This window comes from Heterocephalus glaber, unplaced genomic scaffold (genome assembly GCF_053883595.1).
Source record: "Heterocephalus glaber isolate CG9 unplaced genomic scaffold, H.glaber_assembly_v1.0 deba00001608, whole genome shotgun sequence".
Lineage (NCBI taxonomy): Eukaryota > Metazoa > Chordata > Mammalia > Rodentia > Bathyergidae > Heterocephalus > Heterocephalus glaber.
The window spans coordinates 14,891,065-14,917,731 of NW_028258379.1; the positions used below are offsets into that span (position 1 = coordinate 14,891,065).

At 39.5% G+C, this 26,667-nt stretch overlaps 1 protein-coding gene and 1 pseudogene across 4 annotated transcripts in view; both read left to right on the top strand.

Annotated features, from left to right (window-relative positions):
* Positions 1–6,804: 6,804 nt before the first annotated feature.
* Positions 6,805–26,667, top strand: part of Ylpm1 (YLP motif containing 1) — a 66,009-nt gene continuing 46,146 nt past the window's right edge. For all 3 annotated transcript variants that reach the window (XR_015445041.1, XM_004837193.4, XM_021246421.2), the window contains exons 1-4: positions 6,805–7,865; positions 21,244–21,477; positions 22,719–22,898; positions 24,333–25,312. Coding sequence is in view for 2 of the 3 variants with exons in the window: in XM_004837193.4 (XP_004837250.1) it covers positions 6,999–7,865; positions 21,244–21,477; positions 22,719–22,898; positions 24,333–25,312 (2,261 nt within the window). In the remaining variant the exon portion in view is untranslated. The remainder of the gene's footprint in view (positions 7,866–21,243; positions 21,478–22,718; positions 22,899–24,332; positions 25,313–26,667) is intronic.
* On the top strand, positions 12,725–14,587 carry LOC147822761 (gamma-taxilin pseudogene; annotated as a pseudogene). Its single transcript, XR_015444977.1, has 3 exons — positions 12,725–12,833; positions 13,033–13,136; positions 13,172–14,587. The product of XR_015444977.1 is annotated as a gamma-taxilin pseudogene (transcript).

Below are 26,667 nucleotides of genomic sequence, written 5' to 3' on the forward strand. Positions count from 1 at the left end.
TTCTTCAAAGAAAATATTCAAATGGCCAAAAGGCAGATGAGTAGATGTTAATTATTAGGAAAATAAAAAACAAAATGACAAACCCTCTTCTGGAGGCTAAAGGAAGCTGAGGCAGGATAATCAAGAGTTTGAGGTCAGCCTGGGCTACATAGTAACCCTCTGTCTCAAGAAAAAGGAGGGGAGGGACTGAGTGGGGGCAGAAAGATCAAAATGAGATACCATCTTACATCCCTTAGGATGACTGCAGTAAAAAAGATGACAAGGATTTGTACAACTTTGAACCCTTGTGCATTGTTAGGAGTGTAAAATGGTACAACTACTACACTATACAAAACAATATGCCAGTTCCTCAAAAATGAGATTATTATATGCTTTAGCAATTATACTTCTGGATATGCAAAAGAATCAAAGGCAGGATTTTTAAATTTTTTTCATTTTAATTTTTTGGTTTTTTGAGACAAGATCTCACTACATAGGCCATGCCAGCCTAGAACTTGCTAGGTAGCCCAGGCTGGCCTTGAGTTCAGGACTTCCCTTGCCTCAGCCTCCCAAGAGGTGAGACCCATATGCCACCATACCTAGCAAAAGCAAGAACTTAAAGATATATTTGTGAGTAGACTAACCTAATAGCTGTCTTCACCTCTCCTTTCTATCTGAGTCCACAATGGCCCTCCTCAGTCTGTATACCTCAATATATATCTTTATCAATGGGCTTAATGCCATTATATTGTAACTATTGTCCTAAGTTCTTATCTTCTCCAACTAGGTTGTGAGCTCTTTGATGCCAGAGACTATGCTTTCTTTATTCTTCTCAGTTTTTCTAGTTCATACAAGGGTCTTAGCACAGCACTATCTCAGAGAACCACATTTAATTTAAAATTTTCAAGCTGAGGCAGGAGGATCACCATGAGTTCAAGGCCAGTCTGGGCTACATAGTGAGTTCAAAGCTAGCCTGAACTATGTAGCAAGACCTTTTCTTAAAAACAAAACAAAACAAAATTTTCTTTCTAGTAACAACAGTTTAAAAAGTAAAGAGAAACAGGTGAAATCAGTATATCTTAATCCAATTTATTTTCAACATGTAATCAATTAAAAATTAATGTGGGCTAGGGATTTAGCTCAGTGGCACTGTGTCTGCCTTGCAAGCCCAAAGCCCTAAGTTCAATCTGGTACCAGAAAAAAAATTAATGAAACTTTGTTTGTTTGAGACAGGGTCTGACTATATAGTGTAGGCTGGTCTTGAACTCACTATGTAGCCCAGTCTAGCCTCAAACTCACAGATATTAACGTATGGTTTCACTTACAAGAGACATCTAGAGTCCAGGCATAGTGGCACTTGCCTGTAATCAGGCAGGAGGATCACCATGAGTTTGAGGCCAGCCTGGGCTACATAGTCCAAGGCTAATGTGAACTACATAGTGAGACCCAGTCTTAAAAAAAAAAAAAAGAGGCATCTAGAGTAATCAAATGTACAGTATTAACAAAGTAGAAATATGGTAGCTGGGGGCTGGAAGGAAGGACACTTGGAAGTGTATAAGGACATGGATTTCAGTTTTACAAGATGTTAAGAATTCTGGAGAACTGATTGCACAGTAATATGTGCTTAAAGTTGCTGAACTGTATGCTTTAAAATGGTTAAGATGGAAATTCTATGTGTATTTCACCACAAATAATAACACTTATAATAAATGAGGTAGAAGCCAGGTGTAATTGTGCACACCTGTAATTCTAGGTATTCAGGAGGCTGAGGCAGGAGTATCACAAGTTCAAAAAAAAAATTTTTTAAGGGCTAGGGTAGAGCAGTTGTCTGGCACGCATGAAGCCTTAGTTCAATCCCCAGTTTTGCAATCAAGCAATCAATCAATGAGATTGAACTACATTAAATAGAAATAACTGGGCTGGGGAGTTAGCTCAGTGACACAGTGCCTGCCTCGGAAGCACAGGGTCCTGAGTTCAATCCCTGGTTCTGAACAACAACAACAACAAAATAACTGACCATTAAGAGGAAGAAGCAAATTGTAAACAGGTACAGTGTGATTTCTGTTTTATGTTTCAAAACCTCAAAAATATATAATTGTACATAGGACTATCTCACAGGTTTGCTCTGTGGGAGAACTGTCAAATAATACAAGCTTTAAAATTGAGAGATCATGGGCCGGGGATTTAGCTCAGTGGTTCTGCCACCTGCCTCGCAAGCGCAAGGTCCCGAGTTTGATCCCCAATACCAAAAAAAACAAAATTGAGAGATATTTGCCAACACATTGGAAAAGGCTACCTGGGTTTTGTGTTCATATATATCACCAAGCCTAATCCTAAATAATACAGCATGGTTGTCTCCTAAACCAACAGAGAAGAAATGGAAATGGGAACCTCAATTTTTTAAAAGCAGAATTTGTCAAAATGTTTTAAACTGCACCAGTCGAGATCTTTATATTTCATTGTGTGATTTGTTTTTAACTAAAAGAAAAAAATGCAGAAGATTAGGAGGGAAGAATAAACATTGAGAAATAGAAAATAATGTAAGATGGTAAGAGGAAGTCCAAACATACAGAAGTCACGATGAATGTGACTAGGTTAAATCTGCTTATTAAAATTAATCCTCAAGGGCCGGGGATTTAGCTCAGTGGTTCCGCTGCCTGCCTTGCAAGTGCAAGGTCCTGAGTTTGATCCTGGGTACCAAAAAAAAAAAATTAATGCTCACAAATAAAAGATAATAGGAAACAGGGAGATAGATCTTTTGCACATGGAAAGGAGATCAAGAGATGGAGGGAGGGGACAAGAACGCAGGAAGAATGAAGATGTGTTATGTACGTGTACAAACGCCCTACAATGAATGCAATCATTAAGTACTGCAGGTGTGTACTAATAAAAATTAAAGTTAACATGCTCAACAATAAAAAGCAAAACAATAATGCTCAGATTAGGTATTGTTTAAATCTTATGATTATGTGGTATTTAGAAGACTTAAGACAGAATGACACAAGTTGGGCATGGTGGCACACACCTGCAATCCCAGCACTCAAGGCTGAGGCAAGAGGCTCACCATGTGTTCAAGGCTGGCCTGAACTACATAGCAAGACCCTGTCTCAAAACACACACACACACACACACACACACACACACACACACACACACAGAATCTAGAACCTGCAAGATACTAAAAGTAAACAAAATGGAGATAGAAGAATTTTTTGCTGGGCATGGTGGCATATGCCTGTGATCTCAGCACTTGGGAGGCTGAGACAGGAGGACTACTGAAAGTTTGAGGTTAACATGGGCTACATAGTGAGACCTTGTCTCAAAAAATATATATATACACACACACAAAAATCATACACAAAAAAAATTTTATACAGAAAGATGACAATAAATGTAGAAGAAATGATAGTAATATAAAATCATTGTTTAAGCCAGGCATAGTGGTATGTGCCTATAGTCCCAGCTACTTGGATGCCTGAGGCAGGAAGATTGCAACTTCAAGGCAAGCCTGGGGTATATAGTGAGTTCAAGACCAGCCTGGACTCCATGGTGAAACCCTGCCTCAAGGAAGGAAGGGAGGGTTGTTTTACAGTTGCCACTATATTAACTGATTCAGGCAATAATCAGTGAGAGATAAGACGGGTATCCAGGTTTCAGTTAGGATATTATTAGGGCAAGTGATGGAAATCCTAATTCAGTCCTAACAATAAGGAAATGCACCTTGAATAGCAGAAATTTCAAAGGTAATGCAGCTTGGTGCACAGTGCACTTAGGGTTACACCTCCATGTCCCTCAGTTCTCTGTTGGCTTTGTCATCAGTCTGGCTTCGTTCTTAGGCCCCAGTTGGCTGTAAACACCAACTGGAGCAACATGCCCCTTGTTCACACCTACTGGAGAGAAAGAAGAAAACCCTCTGTTCAGTATGGAAGAAAGAAGAAAAAATGTCATATGCTGTTAATCCAGAACCTCTGAGCCAACAAATTACAAGAGGGATGATGTCACTGTGACTGGCTAACTGGGACATACTTCAGAACATACTTCACTTTTCCAAAGTGACATATAGTACATAAGGGAGATGCGGAGATTTGAGAAAAATGGGGATTTTATTAAGAAGGAAGGAAATGGATGTTCTGTAATAAACAATGATACTCATGCCATATGCTGGAGCCATGTTTAAGTGTGGGAAAAATGTCTTACTAGTATTTTTTTCAAATTTTTCTCAGCCCACTTTTATGCATCTCCATTCTCCAATTTTCTCATGTAAAAGTATGCAGTAGTTCATTCACTCAAATGCATATCTTATGTTTATATACTGTTGAATGTATGAAGTGTTGTGCAATATAAGTAGATAATATGAAATACTGCTTATATAAGGTATATTTTAAGGTACAAAGAATATACCCAGGCTGATGGTGCACCTCTCTCTTCTCCTGTACCCCCAATTGTGATGATTATGAATGTCTATTCTTTGTCATAGTGGGAAAACTAAATTTTTCCCCATTAAGGGTGAGGTCTGCTATAGTTTTTTGTTTTGTTTTGTTTTGTTTGTTTGTTTGTTTGAGGTCCTGGGAGTTGAACTCAAGGCATCACATTTGCTAAGCTAGTGTTCTACCACTAAGTTACTATAGTTTTCAGTAGATACTCTTTATCAGATCAAAGAAGTTCCTTTTTTTTCTCTTTGTGGTACTAAGGATTAAACCCATGCCTTTTGTACTGAGCTACATCCTCAACCCTTTTTAAAATTTTTTGAGACAGGGTCTCACTAAGTTACACAGGCTGGCTTGCTTCAGCCTCCTAGAGTGCCAGCCTTACATGAGTGCACCACTATGTCTAGGTTTAAGTTCCCTTTTATTTTTCTGTGTGCCAAATATATATGTAATTTAAAAGGAAGAAAGGTTTATTTTTGGCTTATAGTTTCAGGGTTTTCAGTCCATGCCTACTGGCCCTGTTGCTTTGGGTCGTGGGAGCACAATATTGTCATGTTGGGGCACGTGGCTAAGAATGCCATTTCACCTCAGGGCAGCCAAGAAGTGAAGAGAAGGAGGAAGGGGATAGGGCCCCAATATCCTCTTCAAGTCCACATCCCCAGTGACCTAATTTCCTTCCTCTAGGCCCCACCTCCTAAAGATTCTTCCACTTCCATGTAACACTACAGCTGTTACCCAAGCCTTTAACTTAGATTCTCTGGAGGGCATTTAAGATACAAACCATAACACTAAGCTTTTTAAAAATCATAATTTTGTTTTTTGGTTGTTGGGGGTTTGTTTTGTTTTTGTTTTGTTTTGTTTTTTTGAGGCAGGGTCTCACTTTGTAGTTCAGGCTGGCCTCAAACTCAGGGCAATCCACCTCCCAAGTGCTGAGATTACAGGTGTGGCCCACCACACCTGGGTTAAAATTCAAGAAATTTTAACATTAAAATTTAATTTGAAACATTTCAAATTAGTTTCTGCATTTAATACCATGATCATATTAATTCTTGCCATCAGTCTATTACTATAGTGAATTACATTGTTTTATATTTTTCAAAAGGAAATTTTAAATTGAAAATAATAAAAATACAACAAATTTGGATTTCTAGGTTGGGTAATACTCTGTTTCTTGATCTGGGGTCTGTTTTCTGAAGTGTGATTGGTTTGTGAAAATTTACTATGCTGTATATTTATGCAGGTAGTATCACATATATAGGTTATATGTCAATAAAAAGTTAAAAGGAACACAACTAAATTCCTACTTGAGAATAGGAGCTCTTCCTTTAGAAGGATATCCAGCTGTCCCACTTTACATGCACACTGATCTCCTGCAAAGGGTGAAGATTTGGGTTGCTAAGATGCAAGCAAAGTCAGACCTTTTAAGTCGTACACTAATGACACCTTGACACACTATTCTCAAAGTTCGGTACTCTCTTTTCAGAATTCAGTGTATCACCTTTGCTTTTCAGTGGTTCACTTAAGCCAAAGACGTTCTTGTTTAGTATCATACTGAGAGATTTTTAGGAAGATTATCTTCTAGGTCGACTTTTCTAGGCAACCTCTGTATTTGTGTTTTGTTTTGTTTTGTTTTTCATTTTTTGCTTTATGTCTAACTTTCTCCAACAGTTTTTTTTTTTTTTTTTTTTTTTTTTTTTGGTACCGGGGATCGAACTTGGGACCTTGCGCTTTCGAGGCAGGAAGCAGAACCACTGAGCTAAATCCCCGGCCTCCAACATGGATTTTTTATGTGTTGAAATATCCCTTTAAAATTCCATTTCTCCTCTTTTACAATGCCTGCAAATGTTGCCTATTCTATTCCTGCAGGAGTTGGTGCAAACTTACCTCTTGCCTTCAAAATACATTTCCATTCTTCACCACTTTGTTCTCAGTGGGACTTCTGGGTAGAATTTACTTAAGTCTATTCATTTAATTTGGGAAGAACTAACGTCTTTCCAATTTTCCCTCTTTTTACTCAGGATAATAGTCTATTATTTCAAGTCTAATTTTATCCTCAGGTATGATATTGTAGTTTTCTTCATGTAAGTTCTATATATTTCTTATTAGAGTTATGCCTTGTTTTTTTTGTTGTTGTTGTTGCTGCTGCTGAGATTGTTGCTATTGTGGATGGAATCTTTTTTTTTTTCCCCCTCTCATTCAAAAATGAACCCATGAAGCGATAGGATCTCTATCACCCCTTTCGGTCGTGTGTCTCTATGGTTCCTCGTTTCTATGAGAACATTCTACTTGTGCCTGCTTTACCCAAACCTGACGAAAGATGACAACCGCGAGTCAACAAGCAAAGGGTCACTCTAGCTCGCCTTTGTTCGCCTCTCGGTGCTACTGCGCAGGCGTAGTCGCGCCGGTACCGTCCCTGCCTTCCCGGTCGCGGGCCCCCGCTCGGTAGCGCCGGCGCACTGGCGCGCTCCGTTTACACGCTCCGGGGCCTGTAGGTGCCTCGAGTTCCGGCTATCGCCGTCGCCGCCGCTGCTCCTGGAGGTCGGTCGCGACGAGTAACGGCGCCAGAACGAGCCCTGCGTCTTTTTTTTCGATATGTACCCGAATTGGGGCCGGTATGGCGGGAGTAGCCACTATCCGCCGCCACCGGTCCCGCCGCCTCCACCGGTGGCGCTTCCTGAGGCCTCGCCGGGGCCCGGGTACTCGAGCTCGACGGCTCCCGCGGCCCCCTCCTCTTCAGGCTTCATGAGCTTCCGCGAGCAACACCTGGCGCAGCTCCAGCAGCTGCAGCAAATGCACCAGAAGCAAATGCAGTGCGTGCTCCAACCCCACCACCTTCCTCCGCCCCCGCTGCCGCCCCCGCCAGTAATGCCGGGGGGCGGCTACGGAGACTGGCAGCCACCTCCGCCACCGATGCCCCCGCCACCTGGACCGGCACTCAGCTATCAGAAGCAACAGCAGTACAAACACCAGATGCTCCACCACCAACGGGATGGACCTCCTGGTTTGGTTCCAATGGAGCTGGATTCCCCCCCTGAGTCGCCCCCTGTACCTCCTGGGTCCTATATGCCCCCATCCCAATCGTATATTCCCCCACCTCAACCACCACCCTCCTACTATCCCCCTTCCTCATCTCAACCCTACCTGCCTGCAGCTCAGGCATCCCCTTCACAGTCCCCACCTTCCCAATCCTACCTGGGGCCCACTTCTTCTTATTCTTCCACCTCTTCCTCCTCGCAGTCCTATTTGAGCCATTCCCAGTCCTACTTGTCCTCTTCTCAGGCATCTCCTTCCCGCCCCTCGCAGGGCCATTCTAAATCCCAGCTACTGCCACCACCGTCCGCCCCTTCTGGGAATAAGACAGTTGTCCAGCAAGAACCTTTGGAGAGTGGGGCCAAGAACAAGAGTGCTGAACAGCAGCAAGCTGCTCCTGAGCCAGATCCCTCTACGATGACTCCACAGGTAAGAAAGTATTGGCTTGAACCCCATCTTTGATCTAAAAGGCCCTGAGTGAGCGGGCCTGGAGGCTTTAGTAAGTCCTTATCCTAATTCCAACACACAATGACTAGCTCATTTACACTTCAACAGATTCCTTAAGAGTCAGAGGCCTGACACTCAGCTTTTTAATTAGCTAAATGTGGATTAGTAAAAGAACAGTGTTTGAAGATGTGTCTAGACAACATAGAGTAGTACTTCCCAGATACTGTATATGCCTTGGTTTTCTTTGATCAACCTCCTGGATTTTGTTGCAGAGAGCCTTTTTAAAGTTGTATTTTAAATTAAAGATTTCCATTTGATAGGCAGCATTAAAAGAAAGCTTCTCAAAGGCCTGACACATAAATGCACATAAATCTTTATGACCAGTTAACTTCTTTAAAAAAAAAAAAAGGGTTAAGTGTAACTGTCAGCTTCCTGAATTAAGAGTTCTCAGCAAATGAGGATGGAAGTCTTGTCTTAAGAGCATCCTAATTATGCTTAAAGACAAATTTGCAATACATTACATAGATAAATCTCTAGATATTTGAACCTTTGGAGGTCTGTTGATCCATTTTAGGAATTGATACATTTTTTTTCACATTAATAATGATAGTATTCAGACAAGATCAGTTTGCTACATCTTACTGCCATTCACTCCAAATAATAGCCTTGGAATGTAACCATGATAAAATGTATATATATATACACATACATATATATATATATATACATACATATATACATACATATATATACATATATATACATACATATATATATGTATATATATATGTAAATAAAGTTGTGTGATAGCTGTTCATGAGAGAGCCATCCCTCTAAACTTGTGTTTGAAGGGATGCGTCCCACAGAAAAGATTGACAGGGTAGTGGAAATAAGTGGATTCCCCTGAGAGGGAAGGTAGAACTAAAGCAGAATAGATCATTTGTTATCTCTTAAAATAGACACTTGTAGCAATTATTAATCTACTTTAGCTTCCCCAAGGAAAACACAGAATCTTGTGATATACAAGCTTTAATTTACATAAAAAAGATTTCCACCAGAGAGGAATAGTGTTCTAATTTTATAGTGGTTTAGCTTTAGAAATTAAGAACAGAAACAAGTTGTGCTAAGAAATAATGCTTGGCAGGTCATCAGGAGAAAACACTTGAGATTCTAGGATACAACGGAAGAGTAAGTGATTCTCTTGGCTTATGCCAAATTATATCATTTCCTTGGGTTATTTTCCTTGGATTGCTCTATTAGATAGAATTTCTGTTCTCTTTCTTACCCTTCTGAAATTTCTAATGTTAGCCAAAATATGACCTTTATCTCCTCACCTCTTAATAGACTTTTTTTTTTGGCTGCATAAAGAAACAAATGAATTGTATTTTTGGAGACTTGTGTGTGTCAGACAGGCCTTATTATAAATATAAATACACTGCTTTTGCTTTTCTTTTGTTTCTTTTTGCTTTGTTTTGTTTTTTTGAGTCAAGGTATTGCTATGTAGTTCGGGCTGGCCTTGAATTCACTATGTAGCCCAAGCTACCCTTGAACTTGTGGTGATCCTCCTGCTTCAGTCTCTTGAGTGCTGAATTGCAGGCAGGTGCCACCACACCCGGCTGCTTTTGCTTTTTTTATATCTTAGTTTGTAATGAACTTATTTCAGTGCCTTGAATATTCAGTGCCTCCACTTCTCTGGTGAGAAGCAGAAAGTAAGTGACAGAAGATGAGGCTTGAAGAGTATGCATGGACCAGATCAAGAAGGGATTTTGTAGGCCTGTGGCTTTCTTTTTTTTTTTTTTTTTGGTACTGGGGCTCGAACTCAGGACCCTGTGCTTGCGAGGCAGGCGCTGGAACCACTGAGCTAAATCCCCGGCCCGCCTGTGGCTTTCTTACCCTTGTCTAGAATTCATCCCAATTTCTTCAGCTTTCTTTCTTTCTTCTCTCTCCCCTTAAAGATGTATTATTTTCAAGCACATCTTAAATACAGGATCTCCGTAAAGCCATGCCTGTGTTCTACCATCTGGTTTGGTGCGGTTCTTCAGATTTAAAGTCTCATGCAGACCAAGACTGTCTTCCTTATCTTTTTGATCCTCTGTGGCACCTAGAACAGTGTCTTCCTACTTGTAGACTCACCACATGATTTATTTGTTCAGTAAGATTCAGGAATTATCGTCCTTTAGACTTAAGATACTTTGGTTTATTGGAGGATGAACATTTTTTCAAGCCAGTGCCAGTCTCTTGATAACCCTAATGCATATTTTTTCATTCATATTTTACTATTGGAAAATCGAATTATTTTATGGTGAAAGATGATGGGGGGGGGTTGGGTTTTTGAGGCAGGGTCTCCTTTTGTAATTCAAGCTGGCCCTGAATTCACTATGTAGCCCAGGCTGGCCTTGGACTCTGATCCTCCTGCCTCAGCTTCCTGAGTGCTGGGATTACGAGCATGCACCACCATACCCAACTCAGTTTTTTAAAAAAAAATTTTTTTTTTTTCGTACGAGGATCAGACTCAGGACCTTGCACTTTCGAGGCAAGCATGGCACCACTGGCCTAAATCCCTGGCCCCTGAAAGATTTTAAAGTAGAGAAAGTGAGATGAATGCCTGTCATTCAAATGTGATGCCTATGAAGATGTTGCGATGCTTACTTCATCAAGGCTATTTTTATTTTTGCTGCTGAAATATATTTTAAAAGACCCCCCTCCCCATTATGTTGAGTTGACTTGCTTTCAACTCTGGATCTTCCTGCCTCAGCCTCTGAATGGGATTACATGTACCTGCCACTGCACTCAGCTTTAAAGCAATTAGGTCTTGTATCATTTCATCCTTACGTTTTTTGGGGGCCGTATGGGGGATTGAACTGAGGACCTCATGCTTGCCAGGCAGGCTAAGCTAAATCCCCGCCCTTTTTTTTTTTTTTTTTTTTTTTTTCACAGTGCTAGGGATCAAACGCAGGGCCTCATGCATGGTAGATAACCACTCTACCATTAATCTACATTCCCAGCCCCATCATCCCTACAATTTGATTAGGTATCTCTTAAGAAAAAAGGATCTTTCCATATGTAAACATAGTATAACATCTAAAAATATTAAGAAGAGTTTCTTACACTGTCCATTTGGATTTTCTCTATTGTCATCATACTAACAATTAAAAATAATTCCATGTTATCAGTAATGTTATGTTGGTTTGTTCAAATCAAGATCCAAGACAAGATACACAAAAGACAATATAGATCAAGATTTCTCAGCCTCATCACTATAGATTTTGAACAAGATAATTCTTTATTATAGGAGGTTTGTCATGTGCATTGTTGGATGTTTATTGGCATCCCTAATCACTGCCCAGTAGATGCCCTTGGTAGGCTCCCAGTTGTGACAACCAAAAATATTTCCAACCATTGCCAGGTATACCCTAGAGGACAAAATCACCCAGAATTGAGAATCCCTGCCCTAGATTATTCTTTCCTACAGTCTTTTCTATCTCATGCCATTAAACTTGTTGAAAAATGGGTCAGTTGTTCAGTAGAGCATCCCATATTCTGGCTTTGTCTGCTCTCTGCTGGTGTTATTTAACTTGTTCCTCTGTCTCTTACGTTTCTTATAAATTAGATGTTAACTCTAAAACCTCAGATTGAAGATCAGCTTTCTTTTAGCAATTGTAGTATATAGGTGGTGCTGTGTACATTATTTGAATTCCATTATGTGGCCCACAATGTCCAGTTGTCTTAACTGTTCCTAGTCTCAAGATTGATCAATGGATTCAGGTGATGGCCGTCTGGTCCCTCCACTGTAGATCTTCCTATTAGTCTTGTATCTAATATTTCATGTAGTTGTTCATCCATTGATGGTCTCTGCATGAGTAAATTATTTCGTTAGGGTTTTCAACGTGATTTTTTTTCCTGCCATTTTTTCCACACTTACTGCATGGAATTCTGTAAAGAAAAACTTTCACTCATGAAGTAGGGCCATTTGATTGGAAATATGGTTATTATAGGAAAGATGGGATACTTTTTTGTTTTCTTTATTTTTGAGACAGACCTCATTATGCAGTTCAGGCTGGCCTTAAACTCACTCTGTAGCCCATCCTGGCCTTGAACTTGCATTGATCCTCCTGCCCCTGCCTCCTCCAAGTGCTGAGATTACAGGCATGAGCCACCACTCTCACCTCAACAGGATAAATACTTCATATTCTTCTCCCATTTATTTCCCAATTTTCTGAGTAAAACATTGATATATATATATATATATATATATATATTTTTTTTTTTTTTTTGGTACTGGGGATTGAACTCGGGTCCTCGCGCTTGAGAAGCAGGCGGCGCAACCACTGAACTAAATCCCTGGCCCCAAACACTGATAATTTAATGCAATTTTTCTTTTTTTTGGTACTGGGGGTCAAACTCAGGACCTTGTGCTTTCGAGGCAGGTGGTGGAACCACTGAGCTAAATCCCTAGCCCTGCAATGTTCTTTTTAAAGGGTTAACATTTCTCTGTATTAAAGGATTGACTGGGTAAAGTGGATAGTAGGGTTTTTTTCATGAATTGTAATTTGTCCTTTCATTATCAAAATAACTCACTTAGGTAAAGCTGTTGACTTTGTTTTGTTTTGTTGAGACAGGGTCTCGCTATGTAGTTCAGGCTGCCTTGGACTCATTATGTAGCCCAGGATACCCTCGAACTTGTGGTGATCCTCCTGTCTCAGCCTCCTGAGTGCTAAAATTACAAGTTTGCGCCACCACGCCTGGCATAAAGCTGTTGACTTTGATTAGAGATTTTTAGAACATTTATTTAATGTTTAAGTATTTGGAAACTGGAAGAGGAAGCTGGAATTTATGGGCTAATGGTGAAAGCAGACATGTTGGGTAACTCTCAATCAAATGATATTCTTCAACATCAAGACTTCTGTTGTGGCACAAGTAACAAGCTGTCATTGAAAGAAGATGATGGCAGTAACTGTATAGCAAAGAAAAGGAATGTGATGAGCCCAAATTACTGTCCTCAGGAGTTGAGAAGATATTCTCCAGCAAGAAGCTCAAACAGATAACCTTTATAGTCAGCAAGATTCAGAATGCAGCAGAATCAAAGGAAAAACCTTGGGAAAAGAAGTTTTATTATTGATGCAAGCCCTAAATACAATTTCCACCCCAGAGGAGAAGCTGGCAGCTCTCTGTAAGAAGTATGCTGATCTTCTGGAAGAACACAGGAATGTTCAGAAGCAAGTGAAGAGACTGCAGAAGAAGCAAGCCCAGATTGTGAGAAAGAAGGTTCTCTTGGGCCAGGGATTTAGCTCAGTGGTGCCGCTGCCTGCCTCAAAAGTGCAAGACCTGAGTTCGATCCTCGGTACCAAAAAAAAAAGAAGGTTCTCTTGCAGACCAAACACAGCAAGTCTATCTTGGCAAGAAGCAAACTAGAATCTCTTTGCAGGGAACTTCAGCATCACAATAAGACCTTAAAGGAAGAAAATATGCAGCTGGCAAAGGAGGGGGAAGAAAGTCGTACAGAAGCAGCTGTTCATTTCCAATTTACTTTAAATGAAATCGAGCCCCACCTGGAGCAGCATGACATACACAACAGCAAACTCCAACAGGAGAACATTGAATTGGGAGAGAAGCTAAAGAAGCTCTTTGAACAGTGCACACTAAGGGAAGAGCATATTGATAAAGTATTCAGACAGAAGGAATTGGAACAACAGCTTGTGAATGCCAAACTTCAGCAGACAACACAGATGATAAAAGAAGCTAATGAAAAACATCACAGAGAGAGAGAGTTTTTACTTAAAGAAGTCACAAAGTCAAAGCAAAACTGAAGAAACAACAAGAAGTCCAACTAAAACAACAGCTTTCTGTTTATATGGATAAATTTGAAGAATTCCAGACTACCATGGCAAAAAGCAATGAAGTGTTCACAACCTTCAGGCAGGAAATGGAAAAGATGGCTAGGAATATAAAGAAACAGGAAAAAGAAATGACAGTATGGTGTACCAAGTGGGAGAATAATAATAAAATACTTCTGCAAATGGCTGAAGAGAAAAATATCTGTGACAAAGAGTTCAAGGCTTTTCGGATAAAATTGGAACGATTAGAGAAATTGTTCAGGGCTCTGCAAGTGGAAAGAAATGAGCTTATTGAGAAGATCAAAATCATGAAAGAGCAGGTGTCTGTAAAAGCAACAGATAAAGATATATCACTGCCTGTGCTGCAGTCTGGCATTGTTCTTGATTCTCACAAGTTGCTGAATATTTCCTCTAAAAGTGTTCCAGATGTCCACTTGGAGGCAGAATCCAAGGCACTGAATGAAAGAAAATGCCGCTCAAGAGACCCTTTCCACAAGATGTCTTCTAGGCATTGACTCATTTATTTTAGATGATGTCTTGGTATTGTATTGAAAGGTATATTTTTGCATTTAACTTTCTCTTTTAGTAATAACTATTGTTTTTTGTGGTGAAAATTACCTTACTTTTTCTACCATATCTGTATTTTCTTAGTGTTACTATACTGTTACAGGAAGCTGATTTAACAATTCTGCAATGTTTTTAATCTATATATTTCTAAACTGTTTTGTGCATTGGCTTCATTTCTCCTTTCATTAGAATGCAAGTGTTGATTGCTTTGTATTTTACTGTGTATATGTGTTCACTACTTTATCCCTGCCTCTTGCTCATAATTATCTTCATTAAATTGAATCTTGTTTTGAAAAAAAAAAAGTATTTATTGAGTAGCACCTGTGTGTCAAGTACCGACTTAGTACTGGAGATGAAATGATAAACAAGATCGGCATGGTACCTGGTGTCATTGATCTGTTATTCTACCCTCCTAATGGGGGTGGCATCAAATAATGAAGAGAAGTACAGGATACTATGGGATTATAAAATATAAAACATCATTAGACTATTCCATAAGGAACTAGAAAAGATGACCTTTTGTTTTTAAGTTTATTGTATTCATAGTGCCTTGCACAGGTTTTAGCGAATAGTAGATGGAGAAGAAATATATTTTTTAATTTAAAAATTTTTTTAAATTAATTTTTAAAAAATTGAGACAGAGTCTCACTATGTAGTCCAAGCTGGTGTTGAACTCACTATATAGCCTAGGCTGGCCTTGAACTCTCAGTGATCCTCCTCCTTCAGCCTCCCTAGTGCTGGGATTACAGGCATGCGCCACGTTGCCCATAAATACCTTTTAAATGATTGAATATGACTGAGTGCTCTAACCTGATTGAATAGGGTTCCATTTGTGAAATGATTTTTAAGTGAATCCTAAAGAATATGCAAGAATTAACCACATAGAGTTCAAAGAAGTAAGTTCAGTGAGGGTTACTGGGTGCTCTGAGGGAGAGTAGTAGCCATAAAATTGATCAGGGAAGATCTTTAAAAACTTTATTCTAAGGCCAGTAGGAAGCCGCTGAAGGATTTTACATAGGCAGATGTGATAGATTGGCTCTATTTATATTTTTTTCAGTGCTGGGAATTGAACCCATAACTTGGCTCATCTAGGCAAGTGCTCTACCACTGAGCTACATCCCCAGCCCAAATTGGCATTTTTGAAAACTCACTGTGCTTGCAGTGTGGAGTATGGAATTGAAAGGCAAAGGAGTGGTTTGGACTTGGAGGGTGTTGTGGAGCTGGAGAAAAGTAGAAAGACTGGAGAAATAATTGGCTTCTAGAATTCATTTGCTGATTACATGAGTAGCTGTGGCAAGGGAGGTATCAGTGATTTTGGGATTTCTGGGATGGGCTGCTGGATTGTTGATGCCCATCCCCCCTTTTTTTGGTACCAGAGATTGAACTCAAGACCTTGCGCTTGCGAGTGACCCCATTTATTAAAGTGAGGAAGCCTAGAAAAGGAGGAGGGCCAACAGGTTTGGGAATGAGGAGGAAATGATGAGTTAAATTTTAGACAAATAGAGCATAAGGTCTGTGAGACACAGATTCCAAATGGAGATGTCTGTGCATAGATACAAATCTGGAGTCTAAAGCAGGTCATGGTGAGTTGTCAGCATAAAAAATGGTACTGTATTTGAAGACACAAAAATAGAAGAGCTCTTCTGAGGAGTGTGTGTAGGGTAAGAACAGAAATTAAAGGGTATTGAGGAAAGGCCAAATTATGTTCGTAGGTGGAAAATCAAGACTGAAGTCCATGGTGTAGGACAATGATGGCGAGCCTTTTAGAGCCCCAAACTGCAACCCCAAACCCGCTTACTTATCACAAAGTGCCAACGTGCAGTTAAACCTGAATGCTCGGCTGCTGGGATGACTTGGCTGGTATGCTGATGGAGAGGGCTCTGTATGGCTGCTTTGGCACCCGTGCCATAGGTTCACCACCACTGCTCTAGGAGCAGAGTAGTCAGCTGTGTCAAGTACTGCTGAGAGGTCAAGCAAGATAAAGATTTCCAGTTCTCTTTTGCCCTTACTGACATGTAGATTATTGTTGACCTTGGCAGGAGCGATTTCATAGAAACTGAAGTCATTTTGCATTGATTTGAGGAGTGATGGAAGGTGAGGAGGGGATGGTGAGTATAGACAGCTCTTTCAAGGAGTTTGTGACTGAAGGGGCATGAGAGAGAATGAAGGCAGGAGCCGGAGGGTAAAGGAGATAAAGGAACATTTTTCTTTTTAAGAATGGGAACTAAGCTTATCTCATGGCCCTAGTTTCTAGAGTAGATTGTGAGCCTCAAAAATATTTAAAACAGACCCGAGTTCGATCCCTGGTACCAAAAAAAAAAAAAAGAAAATCAAATGTTTTAAGTTAATTTCCAAAATATAAATGCAATTCATTATTTTACCAGGTTTTTTCCTTTCACTTTAAGATATGATGTAGATCATTCAGTATTAGAGGCATTTGTAATAACTTGAATAGGGGAAGTGACCTTCCATATTAATCTTTAAAACATTATACCCAAACAGCTATCTCCTTTACATTTCACTCCTTGGAAATCATTTAGTACCTAGATCATTACTACATCAGTAGCAAGCGGTCAGTGAGTGCTTCTTGAATAAATTGGCATATTTTTTTAGTACTGATATTTGTGGCAAATAGTGCTTATGTTCTTAAATCTCTTCAGTCTTTTTGTTTTGTTTTGTTTTGTTTTGTTTGGTACCGGGGATCAAACTTGGGTCCTTGCGCCTGCGTAGCAGGTGTCGAAACCACTGGGCTAAATCCCCGGCCCTCTTCAGTCTTTAAGTGTGACATAGGCTGTGATTTCTCTTCACCTGATAATGAGTGTCCCATATGAGATGGGGTTGTCAGATATGATAGGACTTTCAGAAGAATGACTCCTAGCCTGTCATTATTAGCAAGCTCAGGCATGTCTTTTCCTTTCCAAAACAGAGATAATCACCCTTCTCTTGGGGTTGGTGAGGACATTTATGAGTGATATTATCATTATTCCTTTGTAGAATTTTCAAAGTGTGCTGAAGCCTAGTTCTAGGATTGATTATATCTGGTTCCTGTATGTAGGGTTCATATTAAACCTGTAACTCATACTGACAGTGAATCAACAACAATTACCTGAATCCCTAATGAGGTTCTCATTGTAAAGTGTATCTAAGACAAAGATGCAAAGTGTGGAATAGGTCCTGCAAATTGATAAAGAATCTAAGTCATCTGTAGCCATTGCCTTCTGGGTTGGTTGGTTGGTTTGTTTGGTACTGGGGATCGAACTGAGTCCTTGTGCCTGTGAGGCAGGCGGCAGTACCACTGAACTAAATAAATCCCCAGCCCTGCCTTCTGGTTTTTAAAAGCTAGTTTACATGTCTCTTTTAGTGATGCTTTCAGAGCAACTAAAACAAGGAAACTTCTATTTGAAAGAAATGGAATTAATTTTTAAGATGAAAGATAGACTTGTTGATATTTTCAGTATTTTCTTAAAATAATGGAAGAAAGTTGAAAATATTTTAATATTACATTATTGTTAGCTATCATATTCAGTGTGCTTTTTTAAAAATTTTGAATAGTGAGCTGGGGATTTAGCTCAGTGGTTTTGCCACCTGCTGCGCAGGCACAAGGACCCAAGTTTAATCCCCAGTACCCCCCCCAAAATAAATAAAACAAAATGTTGAGCAGTAAATGTAATAATATACTGGGAACTGATAATTATGGGTATGGCAATTAAAATAAAAAACCCCAATCATAGACCAAATTTCAAAATGGAGTTAGTGAGATGTAATTCATTTCTCTCAGTGGATTGAAACTAGTTTCAGGTCATACAGATAAGTGGACAAGAGGGAAAATCTTCAGTTGATCAGTATCCGTTTATTAACATCCTATTGTGTGCCCCAGCACCTTGGTGACCTAGTGTGTGTTCTAACAGCTTGCTAAAGAACTAGAGAGGAGATAAGAAATGCAGAAAATATCTCTTCCCCCCCAAATTAACATTCTGTGAGTGAAACAGCAGATAATAAACCAATATATTTGGTGAAAAAAAGTATGTATTGTATGTATCCTGTACATCTGTTTATATTTGGAAAACTGAGGAAGATTATATGATAAAATGTTAGCAATATAAGAAATCCTTGTTCTTCAGAGACAACTGGATTAGAAAATGGCCAAGTAAAATCAACTCATTTAACACAGAAACTAAAAGTTTACTATAAAAAGTAAAAGAAAAAAAAGTAAAAGAAATTTTGATTGTGATATAATCTAGAGAAAAAACTCAAAATGATAAGAATATGCAGGTTTTGGGGGGGTTGTTTGTTTTTGCGATAGGGTCTCACTATGCAGTTCAGGCTGGCTTTAGACTCACTATGTAGCCTAGGTTGGCCTCAAACTTGCAGCAGTCCTCCTACCTCAGCCTCCCAAGTAGTTGGGACTATAGGTGTATGCCACCATGCCCAGCTAGAACAAGCAGATTTTATATTTAATGGATTTAGGGGGGATGGGGTTAAGACAAAGTCTTGCTGTGTAGTTTAGACTGGCCTTGAACTCACTGTGTAGCCCAGGCTGGCCTCAAACTTGGAGCAGTCCTCCTGCCTCAGCCTCTCTACTGCTGGAATTATAGGCGTTCACCACCACACCTGGCCGGGAATTGTTATAAATGAAATTATAGCTGAATTTTAGTATGAATTAAGAATCAAGTGTAGATTGGGTTTCTGTGCTATAGTTTTTATGACATTGTATGGCACCAATTCTTACCATCTATTATTTCAATTTTGGATATACTGAAAACATTTTAGAGATTTATCAATTTTCGCAGAGGCTGTTTTTAAACATTTGGTATTCAGGTCATTTTTTGTAGTTCTTACTGTAAAGTTGTCTGATTGTTAGCTGGTATAGGACTTCTGCCAGATGCCTAGCTATCAGTAATATGGTTCGCCAATGTCATTTTCCCCAAATCCTACATTCTTATAATTATAGTGCACATGCTGCTGTTAAGTCATAGACTTATCTAGGTCAATTCTTTAGTGGATATATTAGTGTTATGACAACTTTTGTTTTTCCTTGTGCAAGCTTGTAACCATTAGGAATTGTATGATAAATGGTAGGATAATGATGATCCTGTAATTGAGTAATAATATTTTTTATTGATTTTAATTAGTTATTGCTTATTTGTGCTGTTGATTTTCTTTATTTGAAATGTAGAGACAGGGTCTCACTACATAGTTCTTTGAGACAAGATTTCATTATGCAGTTCAGGCTGGCCTTGAACTAACTGTGTAGCCCAAGCTGGCCTCAACCTTGTGGCTGTTCTGCCTCAGCCTCCCTAGTGCTGAGATTACAGATCTGTGCCACCACACCTGGCAGTATTTATTTTCTTTAAAGTCTCCACAAACACTGAATTAGTGAATACTGAACCATTGTTTCTAAGGCAAATACAGAGTTACATTCCTCTGATCCACTGATTTTTATCAACTCATCAATAAGTAACCTTGTTTATATGTGTTTTCTATTTAAAGATACTTTATTTCGAATGTATATTTATAAACATTGAACTTGGGGCCAACATCACTGGAATACTTACTTGGATGAAGCGTATCTAACACACATATTTTCTCCTTAGGGCACATCACGGCCTTCTTGCTCTTAGGTACACTATAGACAGCACTTCAGCACTATGCTTAGGGACCACTTTAAGCAGCACATCACGGACAAAAAGTGAAAATATGTGAAAAAATGACACTAAATTATCCCTGAAAAGGATACTTAAAGTTTGAGAGCTAGAAACAGAAAGTGAAGCATCACTTTGTTCTACCTTAGCTGGGGATGTGCACATCAGCCCACTCCAGGTTTGCACTGTTGTCCACATGCTTGTGAATGACTGGAAAAGCTTGGCAAGTGTTCATATTGGATTTAGAAATAAAGTGTATCAAATAGTCAAATTTGCAAATACAGAGTCTACAAATAATAAAGATGGAATATTTTCTAGTTTTTTTCCATACTGAACTTGTTTGTATTTTTGGAAAATAGAAGCACAAAATAGACTTCCAGAAAATAAGTTACAGTATAATTTGGAAGACAAAGCTGAGATTTAAAAAAAAAATTCTTTTTGTTTTGTTTTGTTTTTTTGGTACGAGGATCCAACTTGGGACTTTGCGCCTGTGAGGCAGGCGGCAGAACCACTGAGCTAAATCCCTGGCCTGAGATTTTTTTTTTAAATAAATGAAAATATTTTGAAATAGTATATTCTCATGAATGTATGTATATCTGAATATGGATAGACTAACTGAGGGAGCTACATAGCCAAGTTTGGTGGTGTGTACCTCTTATCCCAGCTGCCCAGGAGGCTGAAGCAGGAGTATCACAAGTTTGAGGTTACCCTGGGCAACTTAGCCAGACCCTGCCTCAAAATTAAAAAAAAAAAAAAAATTAAGGAACTGGAGGTGTAGCTTAGCACCTGTAGTACCATCTTCCCCCTAAAAAAATAAAAACAAAAAAGAGAGAGGAACATTGGAGAAGAGTGAAGGCAGAGAGAAAAGATAGGACTGTTTGGCTGTGTTGATTAATTAAAGACCCCTGTGGATAAATTTGAACAAACTAAAAGATTAAACTAGTGGGTGTATACATTGAAAGGGTTCTTTGATCATTTATCAGAAAGACTGCTCTCACCTCCAAAAGCATGTGTTTTCAAAGAATAGAGAATTATGCTGAATTATTACATATAGCTTAATTTAAACATGTAAATTTGGGAGAGGAACTGAAAGTTTTCTCTAGCCTGTCATTAAGATCTTGTTAACTTATTTGCCTTTCTCACTCCATCTTTGCCCTTTTTTTTGGTACCGGGGATTGAACTTGGGACCTTGCGCTTGTATCTTTGCCTTTTCTTACATATAGACACAAGAATGTAGGCACAAATGTAGCCGTCAGTACCAAATTGCAGAGATACATGATTGTCAATTAAAATTCATAAAAATGGTTTCTGTCACAGGAACAGCAGCAGTATTGGTATCGACAGCACTTGCTTAGTTTGCAGCAGAGGACAAAAGTGCATTTACCGGGACACAAAAAGGGCCCAGTTGCAGCAAAGGATGCACCAGAGCCAGTAAAAGAAGTTACAGTACCTCCCACCAGTCAAGTTTCAGAACCTCCTTCATCTGAGGAGCCCCCATTACCACCTCCAAAAGAGGAGGCGCCTCCTCCTCTCCCACCTGAGGAACCCCAGGTAACCATATAATTAATTCTATTTTCTGATTCTTTTGTGTGTACCTTTGTCATAAATGGATATATATTTTCATGTGTTCAAGTACCTGTAAAATTCCACTTGTGAAATAATCAGATGTCTGCCCTATCAGGTTTAGAAAAGGAAATTTTCCTGGTGTAAGTGAAAGGGAAGACTTGGACACTATTTTTTTTTTTATTATTTTGGTACCAGGGATTGAACTAGGAACCTTGTGCTTGCCAAGCAGGCGGCGGCACCACTGAGCTAAATCCCCGGGCCTTAGGCACTATGCTTTTATTTTTTTGGTGCTGGAGATCGAACTCCAGTCCTTGCTCTTGCAAGGCAAGCGGCAAAACCACTGAGCTAAATCCCTGGCCCCAATACTGTTCTTAATTGAGTGTGTCTCAGTGCTAAAGGAAGATTCCTGGGTGTCTTCACAATGACAGCACAGGGAAATACTTAAAAGCTTCCCCTTTCAGGGTCAGTTGCCTAAGCTGTAGTTTAGGAACTGTCACTTTGCTGGTGGTGACCTGGGCAAGTCAGTTAACCATTCTGTACTTCAACTGCCTCATCTGCATAATGGGAATATTCATATAATAGCTATGTTAGCCGTTAAAGCATTAAATGTGATCAGCTTTGGGCTGGGGATTTAGCTCAGTGGCACTGTGCCTGCCTGGCAAGCGCAAGGTCCTGAGTTCGATTTCCAGTATCAGAAAAAATGTGATCAGCTTTGCCATACATAGCATAGTGCCTAGAACATGGGATTTTATCACATTGGTCCGAAGATCATTGTTCTCCCAGCATTATTGAATCATAATATTACATTATAAGGGCTGGGGATTTAGCTCTGGTGCCGGTGCCTGCCTGGCAAGCGCAAGATCCTGAGTTTGAGCCCCGGTAAAGGGGGGGGGTTGTTACATTGTCGTCCATTGTATAAAGTGATGGTGTGGGGGTGGGGTTCTCAGAGTGAAAAGGACTATAATGGTAGGTACTCTTTCTGCTAGGGAAATAGTTTTCCTGTGTAAGAACAGTGAGATTGTTAGTCCAGTGAAGACTATGGAATTTATAAACTCTTTTGTATTAGTATCCATGATGATAATACAGGGCTATGTGTTTTATCTAGAGCAGTTTTTCTTGATCAGCCTGACCTGTAGGGATTGTGGACTTTATAATACATTTATAAAAGACTAATTTGGTTGCTGTTTTATGACTTACTCAAAAAGTCTTTCCTCTTTTACCTTTAGTCTGAGGACCCAGAAGAAGATGCCAGGTTAAAACAGTTGCAGGCTGCAGCAGCACACTGGCAGCAGCACCAGCAACATCGAGTCGGCTTCCAATATCAGGGAATAATGCAGAAACATACTCAGTTACAGCAGATCCTACAGCAATACCAGCAGATTATACAGCAGCCACCACATATACAGGCAAGTGCTTCTATAGATGGCACATAGGAAGGTGAATCAAGAATATGTAAAGGATTTATTATTCCTGAAAGAAATTTGAGTGTGAAGGACTAAAGATATCAAATGTTGACAATTAGATGTTTCCCAAGGGATGTCCGAGCAGTTATCTGTCATATTATCTGGGGGATTGGGTAGGTACAGTGGGCTCTCTTAGGGAGGCTGGGTAGAGTGGAGTCTCCTGATCATGTCAGTTTGGGTGAGATGTTAGAGTACTGTTATTGAAAGATTTAGGAATTGGGGATTTTAGCCAGGCACAGTGGCGCATACGCATAATCCCAGCACTTGGGAAGCTGAGGCAGGAGGATCACTGAGTTCAAGGCTAGCTAGCCTGTGCTACATAGCGAATTCGAGGTCAGTCTGAACTACATAGTAAGACTGTCTCAAAAAACAAACAAACAAAAAGTATGTGTGTGTTTTTATAGCTCAGGGCAAAGGCCCTGGGTTCAATGCATAATAGCACCCCTCAAAAAAACAAAACAAAAATAGCGATTTTTTTTTTTTTTTTTTTGCCACATAAGTGCAAGTTAACTTGTGTTTTTGGGTACAAAACACTAGTAACAAAGAAATGAGGGCCGAGGATTTAGCTCAGTGGTTCCTCCTCCTGCCTCGCAAGCGGAAGGACCCGAGTTTGATCCCCAGTACCAAACAAAAAAAAAAACAAAACAGAGAAATGACTGAGGAAACAATATGGTATCACAAAATGATAAACCAACTTAGGTATGTCTTGTATCTTTGAGATATAATCTTGTATATATAGATCTCTAGCAGTAGATCATTTTATAATATCTTAAAATGACCCTTAGTAATGTTAAAAACTTGAAAAATCAGCCAGGCATGGTGGCACTTGCCTGTAATCCCAGCACTCTGGGAAGCTGAGGCAGGAGGATCTCAAGTTCAGGCCCAACCTGGGTAACAGACTTTCTCAAAATAAACTTTTTAAAAAGGCTGCTAAGTAGCTCAGCACTCCCTGGGTTTAATCCCCAGATTCACCAAAAATAAGTAAATAAATGTGTGTATGTATAATATTTTTATAGTGTATCACAAAATATAAATGTTAATATAATCTATATTATACAATATATTAATATAAATCCATTTACATTTTTATATAAATGTATTAATAATAAAAATTTGAAAAATACTGCTGATGTAGCTATTTGCTTTAGTATTTGTTTGTTTTTTTCCAGCTCTGTGATAAATTAGCTAAATAAGCCAAAGGAAGAAAGAAGAGTGATCATCATTGAAAGGATTTAGCAAGCTTATACTTAGCCTCCCAAAGTCTTTAGTGTTCTAAATTCCTAAGGCTTTACATGCCTTTGATTCATTAATATTTTAGCTTATGATTAATTCTCTTGTATGAGTGTTTTGAAATAACTTTTGTCATTTTATTTGTAGACCATGTCTGTAGATGTACAGCTGCGGCATTATGAGATGCAGCAGCAACAGTTTCAACATCTCTACCAAGAATGGGAGCGAGAGTTTCAGCTATGGGAGGAACAGCTCCATTCTTATCCTCATAAAGATCAGCTTCAGGAATATGAGAAGCAGTGGAAAACGTGGCAGGGACATATGAAAGCCACTCAGACCTATCTCCAGGAGAAAGTCAATTCATTTCAGAACATGAAGAACCAGTATATGGGGAACATGTCGATGCCACCTCCTTTTGTTCCATATTCTCAGATGCCTCCACCTCTACCAACAATGCCCCCTCCAGTATTGCCTCCATCATTGCCACCACCAGTAATGCCCCCTGCCCTACCTGCTACTGTGCCACCACCTGCCATGCCCCCACCTGTGATGCCTCCTTCTCTTCCAACTTCTGTGCCCCCTCCAGGGATGCCTCCATCACTGTCTTCAGCAGGGCCACCACCAGTTCTTCCCCCACCTTCCCTCTCTTCTGCAGGGCCACCACCTGTTCTTCCCCCACCATCTCTCTCTTCAGGGGCACCTCCCCCTATCCTGCCCCTCCCACCACCGTTGTCTTCAGCCACACCTCCTCCAGGAATACCTCCCCCTGGAGTTCCACAAGGGCTACCTCCTCAGTTAACAGCAGCCCCAGTTCCACAGGGCTCTGGTTCTCAGAGCTCACAAGTTCCAGAAAAACCTAGACCGGCACTGCTTCCCACTCCTGTGTCTTTTGGTTCAGGCCCGCCCTCAACATACCACCCTGCATTACAGTCAGAACAAATGAATTCTAAAACTCTGAGCAAATCTGTTCTGCCATACGGTTCCTTCTCATCTGAGCCAGGACTTGGGGACTCTTCAGCTGCTCCATCTCAGTCAGTCACTACAGCCAAGGACATGCCAGTGAGGTCAGGTGGACTGCTTCCAGATCCTCCTAGAAGCAGTTACTTGGAAGGTCCAAGAGGCCCACGGTAGGTCTGCTTTTTTTTTTAAATTTGGCTGTTTTGTTGACTTTTGTTGCATGGGCTCTGATGGAATCAAAAGCTTAATTTATACAATTTTTGTGGTCTCTTTGTACTTTTTAGACATTCCTGGTTTACAGTTAATAACATTAGTATTATTGGCTAATTAGTTGTGACATAATGTCACCTAGAAAAGGTAACATACCCCTATTCCTATAATGTAACTTTTATCCTATACAGTTTGTAGAGATTACAGCCCAAAATGAAAGTAGTGTTTTAAAGTAATGCTTATCACTTCTTATTCACTTTTTAGCTTCAGAAATAATATTTATTATTTATCTTTTTAAAATGCCCGCTTTGTGCTTACAACAGTGAGTATAACAGAACTGAAAAAATCCCTGCCCTCAAGGACCTTACATGCTTTTCTCTCCAAGTTGACCTAAATGATAGTGTTCCTATAGAAAAATACATTCAATCAGTGTTTTTTTCCAGCCGGAAATTGTAATAGAAATACATAGTTCTTATATAGAATTCAGACATTATTTTTAAACGTATAGAAAAAGTCACTTAACTCCACAATTGAGAAATAGTTATTTTAAAAAGTACGTCAAACATAGAACCATACTGAGTATATTGTCTTATAATTTACTTTTTCTGTGTATCTATATTGTTTAGCTTTCCATTTCAGTATCTATGGACCTATATCATTATTTTAAATTTAAATCTTATTTTAACATTTGAAAACTTATGTTTGTTCCCCAGTTTAAAATTCTGAAAACAATGTGGTACAAAATTCCATCCAAAATCAAAGTTGAGAGAGTTGGGTGTAATTAACATGAATTCCTCGGTGTACCAAGAAGCTTTGTTAGAGACCTTACATACCTTATGATCTCAGGGAAGTCTTCTCAGCAACCTGTGAATTGCCGTTTATTCCACATTTACCGTTTATAGACTAGAGCTGAGTGGATAGGTAACTTGGTCAGTCAGGATCAGGTAGCTGGGAGAGTGAACCTGAGTCTAGAAGGTTCCCAAAAGAAAAACACTATTTAAGCACTGTGTTTAATGTTAGTATTCAGATTCATGCTATCAGTGATTACAAATACATTTATAGTCTTGATTTATTTAGCAATTGTCTCATCATCTTGAATTGAATTTGTATTGAGCATTGTCTTTTAGATCTGCAGACTAATTTGCTATCAAGGAAGTACATTCTTAACACTTCCTGAAATGTATATTTCCTGCTCACTTGATTTCTGTCATATTGATGTTTTCTCTCTTTGCATACCAAATCTTGGCCTTGTACATTTAGTACTTAATTTTTTTGTTACCTCAAAGGTACAGTTAATAATCGCAGTGCTGGAAGG